General features: G+C 40.2%; 1 protein-coding gene across 1 annotated transcript in view; it reads right to left on the bottom strand.

Annotated features, from left to right (window-relative positions):
• The window catches only part of ccdc88b (coiled-coil domain containing 88B), a 46,803-nt gene extending 32,422 nt beyond the window's left edge, over positions 1-14,381 (bottom strand). The window contains exons 1-6 of the mRNA XM_079503766.1: positions 14,300-14,381; positions 13,022-13,167; positions 11,512-11,620; positions 3,840-3,909; positions 3,588-3,646; positions 3,248-3,331 (exon numbers count right to left, since the gene is read on the bottom strand). Coding sequence (XP_079359892.1) covers positions 3,248-3,331; positions 3,588-3,646; positions 3,840-3,909; positions 11,512-11,620; positions 13,022-13,167; positions 14,300-14,359 — 528 coding nt within the window. The 5' untranslated portion in view covers positions 14,360-14,381. The remainder of the gene's footprint in view (positions 1-3,247; positions 3,332-3,587; positions 3,647-3,839; positions 3,910-11,511; positions 11,621-13,021; positions 13,168-14,299) is intronic.
• Positions 14,382-15,167: the final 786 nt, after the last annotated feature.

Raw genomic sequence — 15,167 nt, forward strand, 5'->3', positions numbered from 1 at the left:
TAAATCTTGATTAAATCTTGATTAAATCTTGATTAAATCTTGATTAAATCTTGCGTAAATCTTAAATCTTGCTTAAATCTTGCTTAAATCTGGCTTAAATCTGGCTTAAATCTGGCTTAAATCTTAAATCTTGCTTAAATCTTGCTTAAATCTTGCTTAAATCTTATGTAAATCTTGCTTAAATTACTAATCACTAATTACACATAATATGAAACCCAATTTAGGCAACCACGTAAAAAAGAGAGGACAGAAAATGGTACATATAGAACAGTAGAGGAGCGCTAATCACAGATTAACTAAATCACTAAAATCACTAATCACTAATCACTAAATCACTAAATCACTAAAATCACTAAAATCACTAAAAAAATCACTAAGAAAATCACTCAAAATCACTAAATCACTAACAAAAATTACTAAATCACTAAAATCACTAATCAATAAATCACTAATCACTAAATACACATAATATGAAACCCTACTTAGGCAACCACGTAAAAAAGAGAGGACAGAAAATGGTACATATAGAACAGTAGAGGAGCGCTAATCACAGATGAACTAAATCACTAAAATCACTAAAAATCACTAAAAATCACTAAAAATCACTACATCACTAAAAATCACTAAAAATCACTAAAATCACTAATCACTAAGGTCCTCATTCACAAAGGAGAAATACGCCACAGTGTAACGGAAGCGTAAAGGTCATGCGTATAGATAGCGGAAAATCCGTCCGATCACGCTACGATTAAGTCCCGTGTTATTCAGGGAACCAGGTGTAATCACTTCATTTGTGCGGATCGGCGAGTGTATCCTTTCTGCATTTTTTCCAAGCGATTCGCCTGGTGTCGCCTGGTTTGATGGAACATCCACAACCATATAAGGCAACAGGAAATATCGAAATACGTCATCATAGACTGCACAGAGGATTCCCAAGTTTTAAATTATATACAACAGCCGCGATGAGCTTGTAGAGCAGTTAATTTTGACAGGCGGGTCTGCACGGACAGATCTTCAAGCAAACAGCGCGAGTTATATGTATATAATTATAAACGAAACTTGCCAACTTGGCACGCATTGCTTCACTCCTTGTTTAATGTCAGAACGTTAATAAGTTAACTGATGTTACAGTTACTTTCACATAATGAGAAAGAAGTTAATTTGTAGGCTACTGTTCACCACACGACCAAATGCTATATTAAAACTCGGCAATGATAAAAGGCCCTATTGATTAGTCTACTGCGGTGATTGATTCCCTGCCCTGCACTGTCGACTGTCGTATCTGGAAAGCAAATATATGGACATGCATGGACACAGGACATATTTTCTTTCTTTTTTTTCTTGTGGGATTTGGACTAAAGGCTATATTTCATCCGATCCAACTATGTTGTATGTTTCCTCAGCTGCAGGTAAGAGTTGGCTATTCTGTGTGGCGTCCGCATGTGATCAATATACATTATTATAAATTAATACCACAATGCAAATGGAGGCAGATAGGTGCTTGCAGCAAAGGCATTTAGGCCTACGTGAAACTTTAATTGGCTGAGTCTCTGTCAACATGCTGATCAGCGAGTTACAGTGGTAATAATAATCATCATCAACAGCCTTTCTTGTCTGTCTGTCCGTCATGTTTGTGAACAAGCGCGAGTGGAGGTGAGCTGGCTTAAAACTATGATATGACTGGCCGGCTTTCAAACACGCTGATGCCATTCATTCAAATAGGCTAATGTGGTCTTCTATTTTTTATATAGGGCTAATTCCCCCCCCCCCCCCCCCCCCCACACACACAAACACACACACCGACAGTCAGACTGACTCAAAGGAGCTCCATAACGAAACAATTTAAATAGGCCTATACTGCAGACATTACTACACTAAACAACGTTGGATTCGTACAGTGCAGTATGCAGATAAGTGCATGTTCTTATTATAATTGTGAGTTTTTTTTTAACATGCAGCGCGAGCCTACGCGCGAGAGCCGATCTACAAGCTCACAACGCGGTTGCACTGCCGAGTGAGCAGCCCCAATCGCGCATGCTAGAAGAAGACTAAAGCCTTCTTAATAAATCTACGCAAGCCGTACACGACCATGAGAGCTGGCGCAGCTTTTAGCGGAATTTCCGACCAACCAACGTCAGCGTCAAGTTCACGTTCAAGTTCATGAATTCCCACTTAATGTGGTAAACACTAATGAAACACTAAACACTAATGAAACACTAATGAAACACTAATGAAACACTAAACACTAATGAAACACTAATGAAACACTAATGAAACACTAAACACTAATGAAACACTAATGAAACACTAAACACTAATTAAACACTAATTAAACACTAATGAAACACTACACACTAATGAAACACTAATGAAACACTAATGAAACACTAAACACTAATGAAACAGTTTAGTGTTTCATTAGTGTTTCATTAGTGTTTATTGTTTCATTAGTGTTTCATTAGTGTTTCATTAGTTTTTAGTGTTTCATTAGTGTTTCATTAGTGTTTAGTGTTTCATTAGTGTGTCATTAGTGTCTTTGCTTAAATCTTAAATCTTGCTTAAATCTTGCTTAAATCTTAAATCTTGCTTAATTCGAGCCTTGGGCAAGTCTGCTTTGCATCCTTATTTAGTTTAACAAAGACACAATGATAAAATAATATTTGATCAATGCACTAACCAATGGCGACCATAGGCGACATGAGTTCCGTCCACAGCTAGGGTGCTTACGGTGACAGTGACTGATACTGTATCAGTGTGCAGTGGCACAGCGTTTTAATGGGTCAGTTGCTGCTGTATCATCCCAAGGGCTGATAACAGTTATCACCCTGGGGCTACCCTGGGGCTGATATGAGCCATCACTCTCTCTGTCTTTTTAACACTTCCCAGACGCAAGGCCAATGGTTGTGATACAATAGAATATGCACACAAGCCTGACAGGCATGCTTAAACTGTTAGTTAATGGTGAGTTGAATTGCAAAATAATATAATTTATTCCCAGTGCTATTTCATTCACACTCTTACACTAGTCAGTAGCTCAGGAGGTACATAGAGGGACTGTCTGGGAACCAGAAGGTCTCTGGTTCTATCCCTGGCTCCTCCTGGCTTAAATTACACAAATGCACATTGTAAAGTGCTTTGAATAAAGACGCTATAGAATTGCAGGCCGCCGAAATGCTGACCATTCACCAAAACATTGGTTATTCAATACAGAATAAGAAGGTTCAACAGGAAAACAAATGCAACATACCTCCTGGATACATCTGGCAATATCTGCCTGTGTTTCAATGTCCAGTGACTGGATCTGTTGAATAAATGTTTCCTTCCTCTCACACTGCAAACACAGAAGGAAATAAGATCATTATCAGCAGAGGTAATAGTAGTAGTAGTAGTAGTAGTAGTAGTAGTAGCAGTACTGCTAGTAGTAGTAGTAGTAGTAGCAGTAGATGTAGTACTAGTGGTATAGTCGGTAGCAGTGTGCACGCATGTGTGTGTGCGTGCGTGCGTGCGTGCGTGCGTGCGTGCGTGCGTGCGTGCGTGCGTGCGTGCGTTCTACATCTCACACGTTTACATGCACAGTAAGCTGTTACCTGTACAGCACATCCCAGTAATAGCAGCAGCAGTCTCTTGAGCTCCTCCACAGCTGCCTCTGAGGACACGGACACAACTGTCATTGGCATCATTATCATCTGCATCATCATCTCTGTTCTCCCCTGATTGTAATCGCTACTATTATCACCTCCATGCGTTTCACAGATAGCGAGAGATATTACTTAAGCATGTAATTGCCTTCTTGCAACTGAGATATGTGGCATAGATAAGAGCATAATGTTATCTTGTACCTGTTAGGGGGTCCTGCCCCAGAATGGCAATGTTTGGAAGGGGCATCAGTATCAACTGCTGCAGGTATTCCTGAGAAACAGAAACAATGCAACAGACTATTAGAGGAAAAAGAAAATGTGCTTGACGGGCAAGTGCACAGATAGCCCCCCCCCCCCCCCCCCCCCCCCCACACACACACACACACACACACACACACACACACACACACACACACACACACACACACACACACACACACACACACACACACACACACACACACACACACACATACAACAACACACACACACACACACACACACACACACACACACACACACACACACACACACACACACACACACACACACACACGCACGCAATCACACGCACGCAATCACACGCACGCAATCACACGCACTTCCAAATGGTTTAGTCTCTATCAATCAATCAATCAATGTAGCATATTCTGACATTCTGAATCCATCTTCTCATGAAAAGCATCACTCCTCCAACATTTAGGTTATGTAGGCACTGTTTTAGGCACTGCATTATGACACCACAATTTAAACAATACTAAGTTACATACCAGACCAGCAAGCTAGTCTAATTATCATTCAAAGAGCATTATCTCTGTCATGCAGGATAACTGACAAATATGAAATTTATTTAATAGTTTTTCAGCCATATACATAGATACAACAAATAATGTATATTATAAAGGACTCCTTTGAACGGATTGTGTTTAAATTGTACGAAGTGCGTACTTGCATGCGCTTGTGCGTGTTTGATTAAAATTGTGCGTATGTGTGTATGATTGTTTTTCTTCTCAGTGTGATGCTCAAAAACATGTCACTAACATCTACTGTAACTCAGTAGTTCAGTAGTATATTCAAAATATATGCAGACTAACAAACAATGACAGACAGTGTCAGAGATAAGACAATAGGTAAACAAGGATAGTAAAAGGTCACAGTTGTTTGATGAAACAACTCCAATAGAGTATCAGCAAAGGTTACACTTGACATCAAGTCAAAACACCCGAAAATAAAGATTAACAGATTTAACACCTAACAAAAGATGCTCACTATCATCCCACCTCATCTTTATTTAGACACCTTTAGTTAATCACAGTCTGCCAATCCAGGACTTATTTATCTAACTTTTGAGCGGTGTCAACCACTCCTATGACTGGCTGTGTGTGTCTCTATGTCAGTGTCTCAATGTATGTCTGTCTGTTTGGGGTACGAACAGCTGCAATACCGCTGTGTGGCCTAAAGTGGCACTGTTTAGCAGCCTAAAGAGCCTTTCACACTGAGCAGTGAGCTCTATAACAATAAAAGTAACAATAAAACTGTATACAGTACAGTACAGTACAGTACAGTACAGTACAGTACAGTACAGTACAGTACAGTACAGTACAGTACAGTACAGTAACTATCACAATAAAAGTATAGTTGCACCGCTCAGTTCTCACAGGTGTGCTGGTTTATGATCGATCACTTTGCCTTTCTGTACTAGCAAGCTATCTTTCTCATTGGCTGCCGTATTGCCTGCCTCGTCTCTAGGCAACCAGACACTTTTTGCCTCTAGCCGACCTCTCAGTCATGGGATGCTAGCAAGCAACAGAATGGCATGACCATAGACATATATGGGCATGACTCTCTGTCTCAGCTATGGGATGGGATGCTAGCAGGCAAAAACATAGTCTGAACAGCATGAAGTCAAACAAACCATCCAACACTACTTTTATGAAACTTAATCAAGTAGAACGGGTAACGAGGCGGCCAACGGGTCCAACTACTTTTTAACATCATTGTGCGAACCAAGGGATAACAGGTACGGCGCGGTGCGCACACACACACACACACACACACACACACGCACGCACGCGTGCACGCACGCACGCACACACACACACACACACCCCAAATTACAGACAAATACAATCCCTTGGTGAAATTACATTGCCACACAACCGCGACATGATGCAAACTGACACAGATATTTATTTCATAGCACAATTCTGCAGATATAATAAGGCAGCTGGTAATTAATTGATGTTCATCAATTCTTGTTTACCTAGCTGAACTTAGAGGAGCTTTGGTGGACTTAATGTGCCAGTCTGTACTGTATAAATGTCCTGGAAAACATATTTTGACAGGGTTGATATATGTCAAAGCAACTATTCATCAGTAGCCTAAAATGTCTTAATCCTAATTTATTCTTTGTCACTGGAAATAAAGAATTTCACAAGTGATACCGTCATGCGATGTAGTATAAATTAAGCTTTAGTGCCTCTGAGGAAAGATAGTTAAGTTGTTGAAACGCTTTCCTAAGAAACATGAAGATTTAGAGAAGGGAGAAGAAGGCTTCCCAGCACTTCTTCAAACACAATTTCTACAATAAATGGATACACTGGCAGAGTCCAAAATGACGCTGAATTTAGCTGGATGTCTGTAGCTGCAGACGTTCCCTGTCCAGCAACCTGGCTTTTCTGGCAAGGACCTGGACTTTTGCAATTGCTTTTCTTCAGTAACCTGGGTGCTATGCTTCCTCTCATTTAATACAATCTATAATACTGATGAGATAATACAGATGACTTTGTGGAAATAGCTTAATTAAGTTCTACTGTATGACATTCCCTTATATAACCTCTGTCCTATGATCCAAAATAACCTAATGTATGCAGTCTTCTTGAGAGTATGTTTGTTGCCAGAGAGATATACACACTGTCTTTGGCATACTGCTAGCCCAACTGCTCTCAAAGCCTGTTTTTATTTGCATTTGATCCACTAATGCAGAATCCGTGGCATACAAATTCAAACTAAAACCAAGCAATCCAACCACTCATGTGAAGTAAATATGGTTTAGAGAATGCTATGAATCTAACAACATCCCTTGCACAACCCCACAACCTTAACCTTTGGGTTATTCGGGTATTAAAGATGCTAGCTGTTTCACTGCTGCGTTGCTCTCAAAAGCCTTCTGAATGAGGCATGACTCTTTGGAATTGTATTTTGTAAACTCAGACTCAATATCAGAGAAATGGTTCTGGTTGTTACCATACAAATAAACTCTACAGTGTCTTTGCTGTTCTGATAAAGAAGGATACTATCTTTAGTTGATCTTGAATCATTCACTAGTCACTAGTACTGATTGATGCAATAACAGTGTGAATTTTCGCATTTTACATAATTTGTGATGCAATTTTCACTGTTGTGATTTTTGAACGCTTGAATGGAATAATGTCCAGGGCCATCTTCTAGCCAGAAACATATTTTCATAACCTTTATCAATGACACCATAGTTAAGTGAGAAGGAATTAGCCTTCATCGTCAGTTTAATATCCCTGATGATAATCTACTGTACTTCACAGAAGTTGCTGGCCAAGGAGGTTATAGGAGAAATCCATTTGCAACCTTATCTTTGTCATATTCCATCTTGCCATCATAAGGCAGGCTTTATGTTATGTGAATTGCTGTCAGGTTTCATTTTACTCAGACATAATTAGATTCTTTAATGGTTTCTAATGCTTGTGGGGGCTGTCTTGGTTTCCTTTATCTGTTCTTAAGTATATTTATATCTTTTTTCTTCAGTGCTGTCTAAGCTGTGTTCCTAGAGCTACGTGTACTTGTCATAATCAGATTTCGACTGTAATTTCCTGAAGTTAATTGGATCCTTATTTCTTAGCATTTGAATGGCCTTCAAAATGCCATGGTTAACTTGGGGCCAAGATCTTTCCTTTATCCACTTGTGCATGAAAGGGGCCAACAAATTAATAACCCTGAGAAATTAACATTTGAAAACCCATCTAAAAAAGTAACTTATTATATAAGTTTGTTCTCTATGTTTCTCCATTTATGTGCATTAGGCCTACTACTAAAGCAGGATAAAATAGAATCGAGCCATAACACTAGTCTGTTAAAAGGACGACAAAGCCTTACACTTCATCAGAATGATTCACATGGTTTGTTTGTATGTCCACACACAACACAACAAGCTCCCTTTGTCCCTTCAATGAACATCTGTCGATACATTCAAGTAAATCTCTATTGTATGGTATGTCTTGTGTGACTATCCTTCACATATCTTAAGATCAGTATATCCGATCGACTTTACACTTGGCGGGTATATTTCTGAGGACCCAAGGGAGTGCAGTGTTGAGTGTGAAACGGATGAGCGTCTCTCTCGCTGCAAGCAGCTATACCTGAGGCCACTGGGCCAAGCAGCCTATTTCAAAGGGGCACATTTTGAACGGGCACTCCACTAGTTACTAACAATTGAACAAATTCTGCCTCCCATATCACAAAAAAACGAAACACTTGTATAATAGATTTTTGAATGTGCTAAAAAATACTTCCAGCTCATTATGAATATAGGAAAGGCCCCTGGGCAGTGGGGAAGAGTGGTGCAATGTTCAGCTATCATAGATGATGAAAATGTCCCTATAAGGACTCTCTAAAGGTGCAGAGTGTGTGGCAGGGTGATAGAAAGCAGAAACATTTCTCTCCACCACAAATGCATCAATGTTTTAACAGAGGGCTCTCAAAAGAAAGGGTATGTGTGTGAGCTGAATGCAGTGATCAAAGAAGCAAAAACAATTGGATACATTAACACATAAACAGTTCACAACATGGTGTATTTCCAGATATTTGCATTCACAGTTTTTGAGAAAATGACATGGTAGTTGACTGAATGCGTTGCTTTGCTTCTGATAACGAAAAACATGTCTTCACTGTTTCACTTCCCATTTCTTTGTCGAATCACATTACATCCCTTGAACAGTACATGTGAGAATGAGGAAGCATATCAAGTCTTATTTGTGCAGTGCCCATTCGGAATGCGTGCCCGCTCAGAACGTGTGCCCCTTTATAACAGGTCCATAGCTTGGCTCCCAGTATTGCTGCTGGTAGCTTTCTTGAGGACTGCTCATCTGATCGACTTCACACTCAACTCGACACTCCCTTTGGTCCTCAGTAATATACCCGCCAAGTGTGAAGAAGAGATGTGCGTGGGTTATTATTGACTAGTCTAGAAATTTAAGTAATTTAAGAAATCATGCATTCTAACTATCAGATTGAGTGATGAGAGTATACTGTGAGACATGGGTGAGGCTGTTCCATTTGGGCAATTTTGTGTGTGTGTGTGTGTGTGTGTGTGTGTGTGTGTGTGTGTGTGTGTGTGTGTGTGTGTGTGTGTGTGTGTGTGTGTGTGTGTGTGTGTGTGTGTGTGTGCGTGCGTGCGTGCGTGCGTGCGTGCGTGCGTGCGTGCGTGCGTGCGTGCGTGCGTGCGTGCGTGCGTGCGTGCGTGCGTGCGTGCGTGCGTGCGTGCGTGCGTGTGTGTGTCTCACTTTGCCACTCGATTTGCCATTCTGACCCCCCTCAGATCAACATGGAATGAATTCTGTACTGGCCATATAAGGAGTATGTTTTGAGTGTACAGGGTTTGATGAGGTCAGCTCAACATATGGAATGTCAGAACATGTCAGCTCCATACAGTATATACTATATGGAGATCTAAGGGTGGTAGCGGGGACATTCTCTTGAGTGTACAGGGTTTGATGAGGGCCCATGAAGGGTCAGGCCTTACTTTTCGGGCCTGTTGAGAACTCTAGTTTGTCCACGGCTGCACTAATAACTTTGGGGCAGGCCCGTCTAGAGTTTGAATGGAACAGGTGGGCCTGTTGAGAACTCTAGTTTTCACCGGCTGCTGGGCGTGGCTGCTCTAATAACTTTGGGGCAGGCCCGTCTAGAGTTTGAAATTTGAATGGACAGGTATAAGTCAAAAGGGAGACATCAAAGAGGAAGGATGGATGGGGAAGGATCAACATATGGAATGTCAGAACAGGTTCTGACATATATCCATATATGGAGATCTAAGGGTTTGAGGTTTGAGGTTTGAGGTCAGATGTAGAGTTACTGGCCAATATTGATGACATCAGGAATCTCCATATGGGCTTAACTGCAACAGCAGGTCGCATTTACTATCATCAGGGTCTCCACATCTCCATCCCTGAAGATGTCACATGATGTCACGAGACCTGGGCACCATATGGTGCCCGACCAATACACGGGAAATGCACGTTTCCATAGTTAACTGCGACCTTCGGTCGCAATCATCATTATACATCATCAGCGGCCAATCACAATTATCGTCCTCACTTTTCTGTCATTCCGGCCAATCACATTTGCGGCTTATATTTTCGGCCCTCACTTTTTATCCTTGATATGTACTTTGCTCAGCCAATCAAATCATCGCTAAAATGCACACGCACACAAGCTGGGCATACAAAAAACAGCTAACTCCATTGGTCCCTCAAACAGTTTGCTAAAGCAGCTAACCCCACCACATCTCCCCATCTCAACTCATGCAAGTAATTGACATTATAAAGTCACATTAACAACTTTGACGAGGTTTTAAAAATCACACCCGTGTGAAGTGAGGGGCACTCTTATCATCGTACATCATCCATTCATTGTCAAAGGGAATTTAATCTTTGTGTAGGACAAAAATAGCCGATTTGCTTGTCCACATATGATGTAAATTCTCCATTTGTTGTCAATGGGAATTTAATTTTTGTGTAAGATGAAAATCTACACTATAGATGAATATAGGAGGGGCTAGCGCCCCCAAAAATACATATGGTTATCTTCATTTTCTAAAGATTTTATATTTTTCATTTCCTGAAAATTTTACATTTTGGAGAGTAGAGATATAATAACATCAGATTAAGGATTAAGAAAACGGCTAGTCCACCGACTCCACCCCAGGTTGGCAGGATTACATTAGCCAATTGACATCATATGACATCACACTTGTGTGAAGTGAGGGGCGCTCTTATCATCATACTTCATCATAAATCACATTCCGTGCTCAGCCAATCAAATCATTTCCGTGGTACAAACACACAAAGATGGGCATAGGAGGGGCTAGCGGCCCTCAAAAATGGGTTACAAAATCGTGGGATCATTTGTTTTAGAAAACGGCTTGTCTGGCATTCTACTTTAAGCTCAATATTCAGATCCAGTAATTATTGCTATAGTGTTTGTTCAATAACAGGGATCCCCCTGTCTCTCCAGCTTTTAAACAGAAAATACATCTCCAGGTGGGTTGCCAAGGTCAGCCAATCAGGAGAGTGCCCATTTATCAGCTTCATTGTGTTCCAGTTCCAATTTTGTCTGCTCACCTCTTGTGTCATCACTTCCAATTTCACTTGTTTATCCTGTATGCTAGTATGAGTTCTCTCAACATTGGTCATCCTGACCTGAAAATGCATTTTCTGTTTACTAAAGAGCTGGAGAGAGCTGGAGAGACCCCTGTTACTGATCAAACACTCTATTGTATAGACTAGAGTTTATACCAATGATTGCTATCATAGCAATTTATCCCTTATTTTAACACTAACAACAACAAAATCACTTGCTGAACTACACCTTTTAATGGAATACATGGAAAACACAGTCAATACCTTATACCTGTTTTAAAACAAAGTACTACAGAATAATGTAAGAAATATTTTTATCCCAACTGACATGCTCTATTTTTTCTAAAATGTTTCTAACAAACTCTGATAACTTCTTCTCATACAGTCGTACTCGTAATAAATCAAAATGCTGGTGCAAGTACATTTGTAAATGGACTCTCTCAATCCTGTCACACTACATCCATACTCCTTTGTTCCTACCATACCTGGTAGTAGGCCCTGAGGTGTCGATTTAAAATTGAGAAGTTCTGGACTCTCAGCATATGGTCATCTCTCTCGTTGTGGTACAGCTGCTCCATCTTGGGGTTGGGGTCTCTGGGACGGACACACAAAGTAAGACATTATATTTAGTGCATACTGTCTGATGAGCAAGTAGCTCAAATAACTACTACAATCTGATGGGAATAAACGGATGGGAAACCTTAAGAAACAGATACAGTGCATTTGAGTGTGGAGGGAATAAAAGTTTAATGAGTCTGAGGCAGGCAGTGAAACTCCACATGCAATCATCTGTCGATAACTTTGCTTAGGTCAGGCCAAATTAATCAGCAGTTCAGCAAATACTGGCTGAGATTGTGTCTTGCCATTTGCCAACTGTAAGGGAATTAGTTTTACCCTCCTTAAATTTGATGCTGACTAATTGACACAAATCGCTCATTGACATAAATGTGCATGATGACGCATATATGCCAACTTTTCTCTCAGGTCTCATAAAAGGATGACATGATAACAAACAAAATGTGGCAGTCAAAACTAAAATAAAAAATAAGATTTTAATAATGATACCTGTATTTCCTTTTAAAGAAGCCATTGCCAGTTTTCATTGTTATTGCAAATAATTCGTTTTTCTATTTTTCAGCAACTAACACTCATCATGGGAATGCATTGAAGTTCTCCAATCACGACAAACCATGGCTATAGGCAAAGGCTAAAATGCTTTTTGTTAGCAACATAATCTTTTGGGGTTAAACGGTGGGTGAATCTCGCTGATAATCACTGGTAAAACAATAATATACCGTGTCTGTGATATATCGCAGCTACAGGCCTTTAGTAGGACACCACAACAATGCCCAGCGGTTATCACAATATAAGAGCACTCTCCAGCTCCATATTATGTATTCATCTTTATTTGATATATAACCATGATACCATGATGGCCTCAAGTATATATTTTGTACATGCATGGCTTGCACTGGCTAGGTACAGTCAGTGTACCACAGTATACTCTGAGGTTTGTCGCTGCAAAGCTCTCACTCTTACTGTTGTGTTGTACCTTCATTGGCCTTGTGCAGACTGAGACTCACACAAAATTGGCACATATTTATATAAAGTTAGTCCGTGCTGGTCTGCTTCCCTCTTACCTTTCTGGGTATATCTCACACAAAATGAGTCATTAACAGATTACCTGCATTGTACAATGGAAACCCACTCTAGTATTCTGGAGTAAGGAAATCAAGTACAAAGTGAAATCTGTGTATTTTTTACATACTATTATGTCTATTACATACTGCCAACTTCCCTATAGGTCTATTTCATTATGAATATATAAAGGCCTCATATTTTCACAAACAAGGTCAGCTCTTGTATTTCACGTCATTTGAATGGTTTATTTTTGGTCACAGCTAGGGAACGCCATTGAAAATTCGATCCCCGTCAAGTTGGGGGACATTAAGTTAGCACTGGAGCACAATACAAGTAATTCTCAAGTAATCTTACATGACCCTCATGACCTCATTAAGAAAGACACCATTGGTCAGCCTCAGGTATCGGTGCTGCAGGGGAACGGAGTTCACTTCCATGTACTCGCCGCTGTAAAAGTGGACATTGTCCTCCCCCTCCACTATTCTCTCAAACAGCTGCACCTGAAAGAGGAAGGACAGGGTTTGTGTATGAGGAGAGAGGGGGAAGGCAGAAGTACATAGTACAGACAGACAGAAGATGGATTAGCAGAGATCATAGACAGAAGCAGAGTCGAGAGGGAGAGGGATAGAGTGAGAAGAAGCTTGGTGGTGAAAAAAACAAAAACATTTTCACACAGGAAGCAAGCGGCCTCAAACGGTGGAGTGCAGCACCTGTTTAGACAGGTGGGAGGCGAGCATTCACACTGGGAAGCACTTCACAATGAGATGAAGCCAACCAGGACTGCAGCCAAGGTCTCTCTCTCTCTCAACTATAGGAAGGGATATGCCAGTCCAAACTGCAGTATAATCAGGTTTATTCCCAACAGTCCCTCCCCAAAAAACTACAATGCCGGTAAATACAATAATACGTCCAAGTTGGGAGACATACTGCGCGGCAGTCAGAGTAGCTTGAGACCTTCTTTGTCTTGATAGGATGCTCTACATAGCCCTATACTGTAGGTCTGGCTGTGCTGACAGAAGAACCATGGTACCAATTCAGCCTGTTTCTCCAATGCAGCATGTCTTTGTTTTATTTTCAAGGTTGGGTTTATCTCTGAAATAATCTCTGATGTAGATTAGTTCTATTATTTTCCGCTTCAACAGCTCAAGCCAGGACACGCACGGAAGTGTCAGGACAGGCAGTCAAAAAGAGAAGTAGCATGTTTTGTTGTTCAATTCACAATAGCAGCAGGAGCCAACAATGCTATTTGGCTTTTATTCACACCCTGGTGGATTTCACACCATGTTTTTCTTTTTATTTATGATGAAAGGAATGGAAAATTACAGAATCCTATTCTAAATGTCAAATGCCTATTTTAAGCCCTTAGCCAAGGCCCGTGTCTCAGAAGGTTTCAACTACACAAATGTACTACAATATTTTTCTCTGTCTTAATTGCAAGAAAGACATAGGCTATTCTGAGAATTACAGATTGATTGATTGATTGAAAAATGTATTAACAGTTTGCAGAATTACAGTACATTTCAAGCACAAACTCAATACAAAGGCTGTTAACTGTGAGTGGATTACACTTGTTTACAAGAGGGTCCACCATGTTCAATTCATCAAAAAACAGTGATAAATAAATAAACTTACCCATAGCACCAACGCACTTCCCATGAATTCCTCTATCATCTCCATTATGTTAGAGTCCATTTTTGTGTGCAATATAGGCTTATTGTTAAGTCTTAAATAGGCCTACTTTATTTCTGTACTAGGCCTACTACATTCTAAACCATGTAGACAACAATGAGAAAGAGATTCCATCTTGCGTGTAGGCATGCAACTAGTAGTTTCACATTTGCCTTTCCCCCACGACTCTCTTCCTCTATATTAGTCAGTCTTTTAGTCAGGGTAAATGTTGTAACCTAGGCAACGTATTGCAAAACCACACCGGAATTGTCAAAACGCGCACATGCTGCATTTCAGGAACCGTCGTCAACTCATCATCGTCACACCTCGAAGAAAAAAACATGTAATCCTATAGCTACAAGTAAGAAGTCACGTAGCCAGATAGCTATAAAAAAGTATTAGCATCAAAATATAGCCTAGCAAAGCCAAATGTAGGCTATATAAGTTTGTATAGCCTAGAAATTAGAATGCCCATTTCAGAATCAGTTTGATCAATTATTATGTTCACTTATAGGCAGTTGCAGTTATAAAGATAGGACCTGTAGGCCTTATGTGCTGCATTAGTATATTAACCTATAAAATAAGCAGCCTACAATATGTATTAGTATATTTACAATTCGTATTAATAACCTAAATCCTGGCTGTGGAATAGAACTTCTATTCCACAGCCACTCAGCCAGGGAAAAAACATGGAAATACTCAAGGATAGATACATTTAAAATGTTGTACTACTTCAGCCTACTTCCGTTACTGTAGGCTGTTATCAATCTTTATTATCTTGTAATCACCACCATCCCTCCTAGAGCCTCTCTCTGTGAAACCTAGTTCTAGT

The sequence above is a fragment of the Electrona antarctica genome (genome assembly GCF_951216825.1).
Source record: "Electrona antarctica genome assembly, chromosome: 1".
NCBI lineage: Eukaryota > Metazoa > Chordata > Actinopteri > Myctophiformes > Myctophidae > Electrona > Electrona antarctica.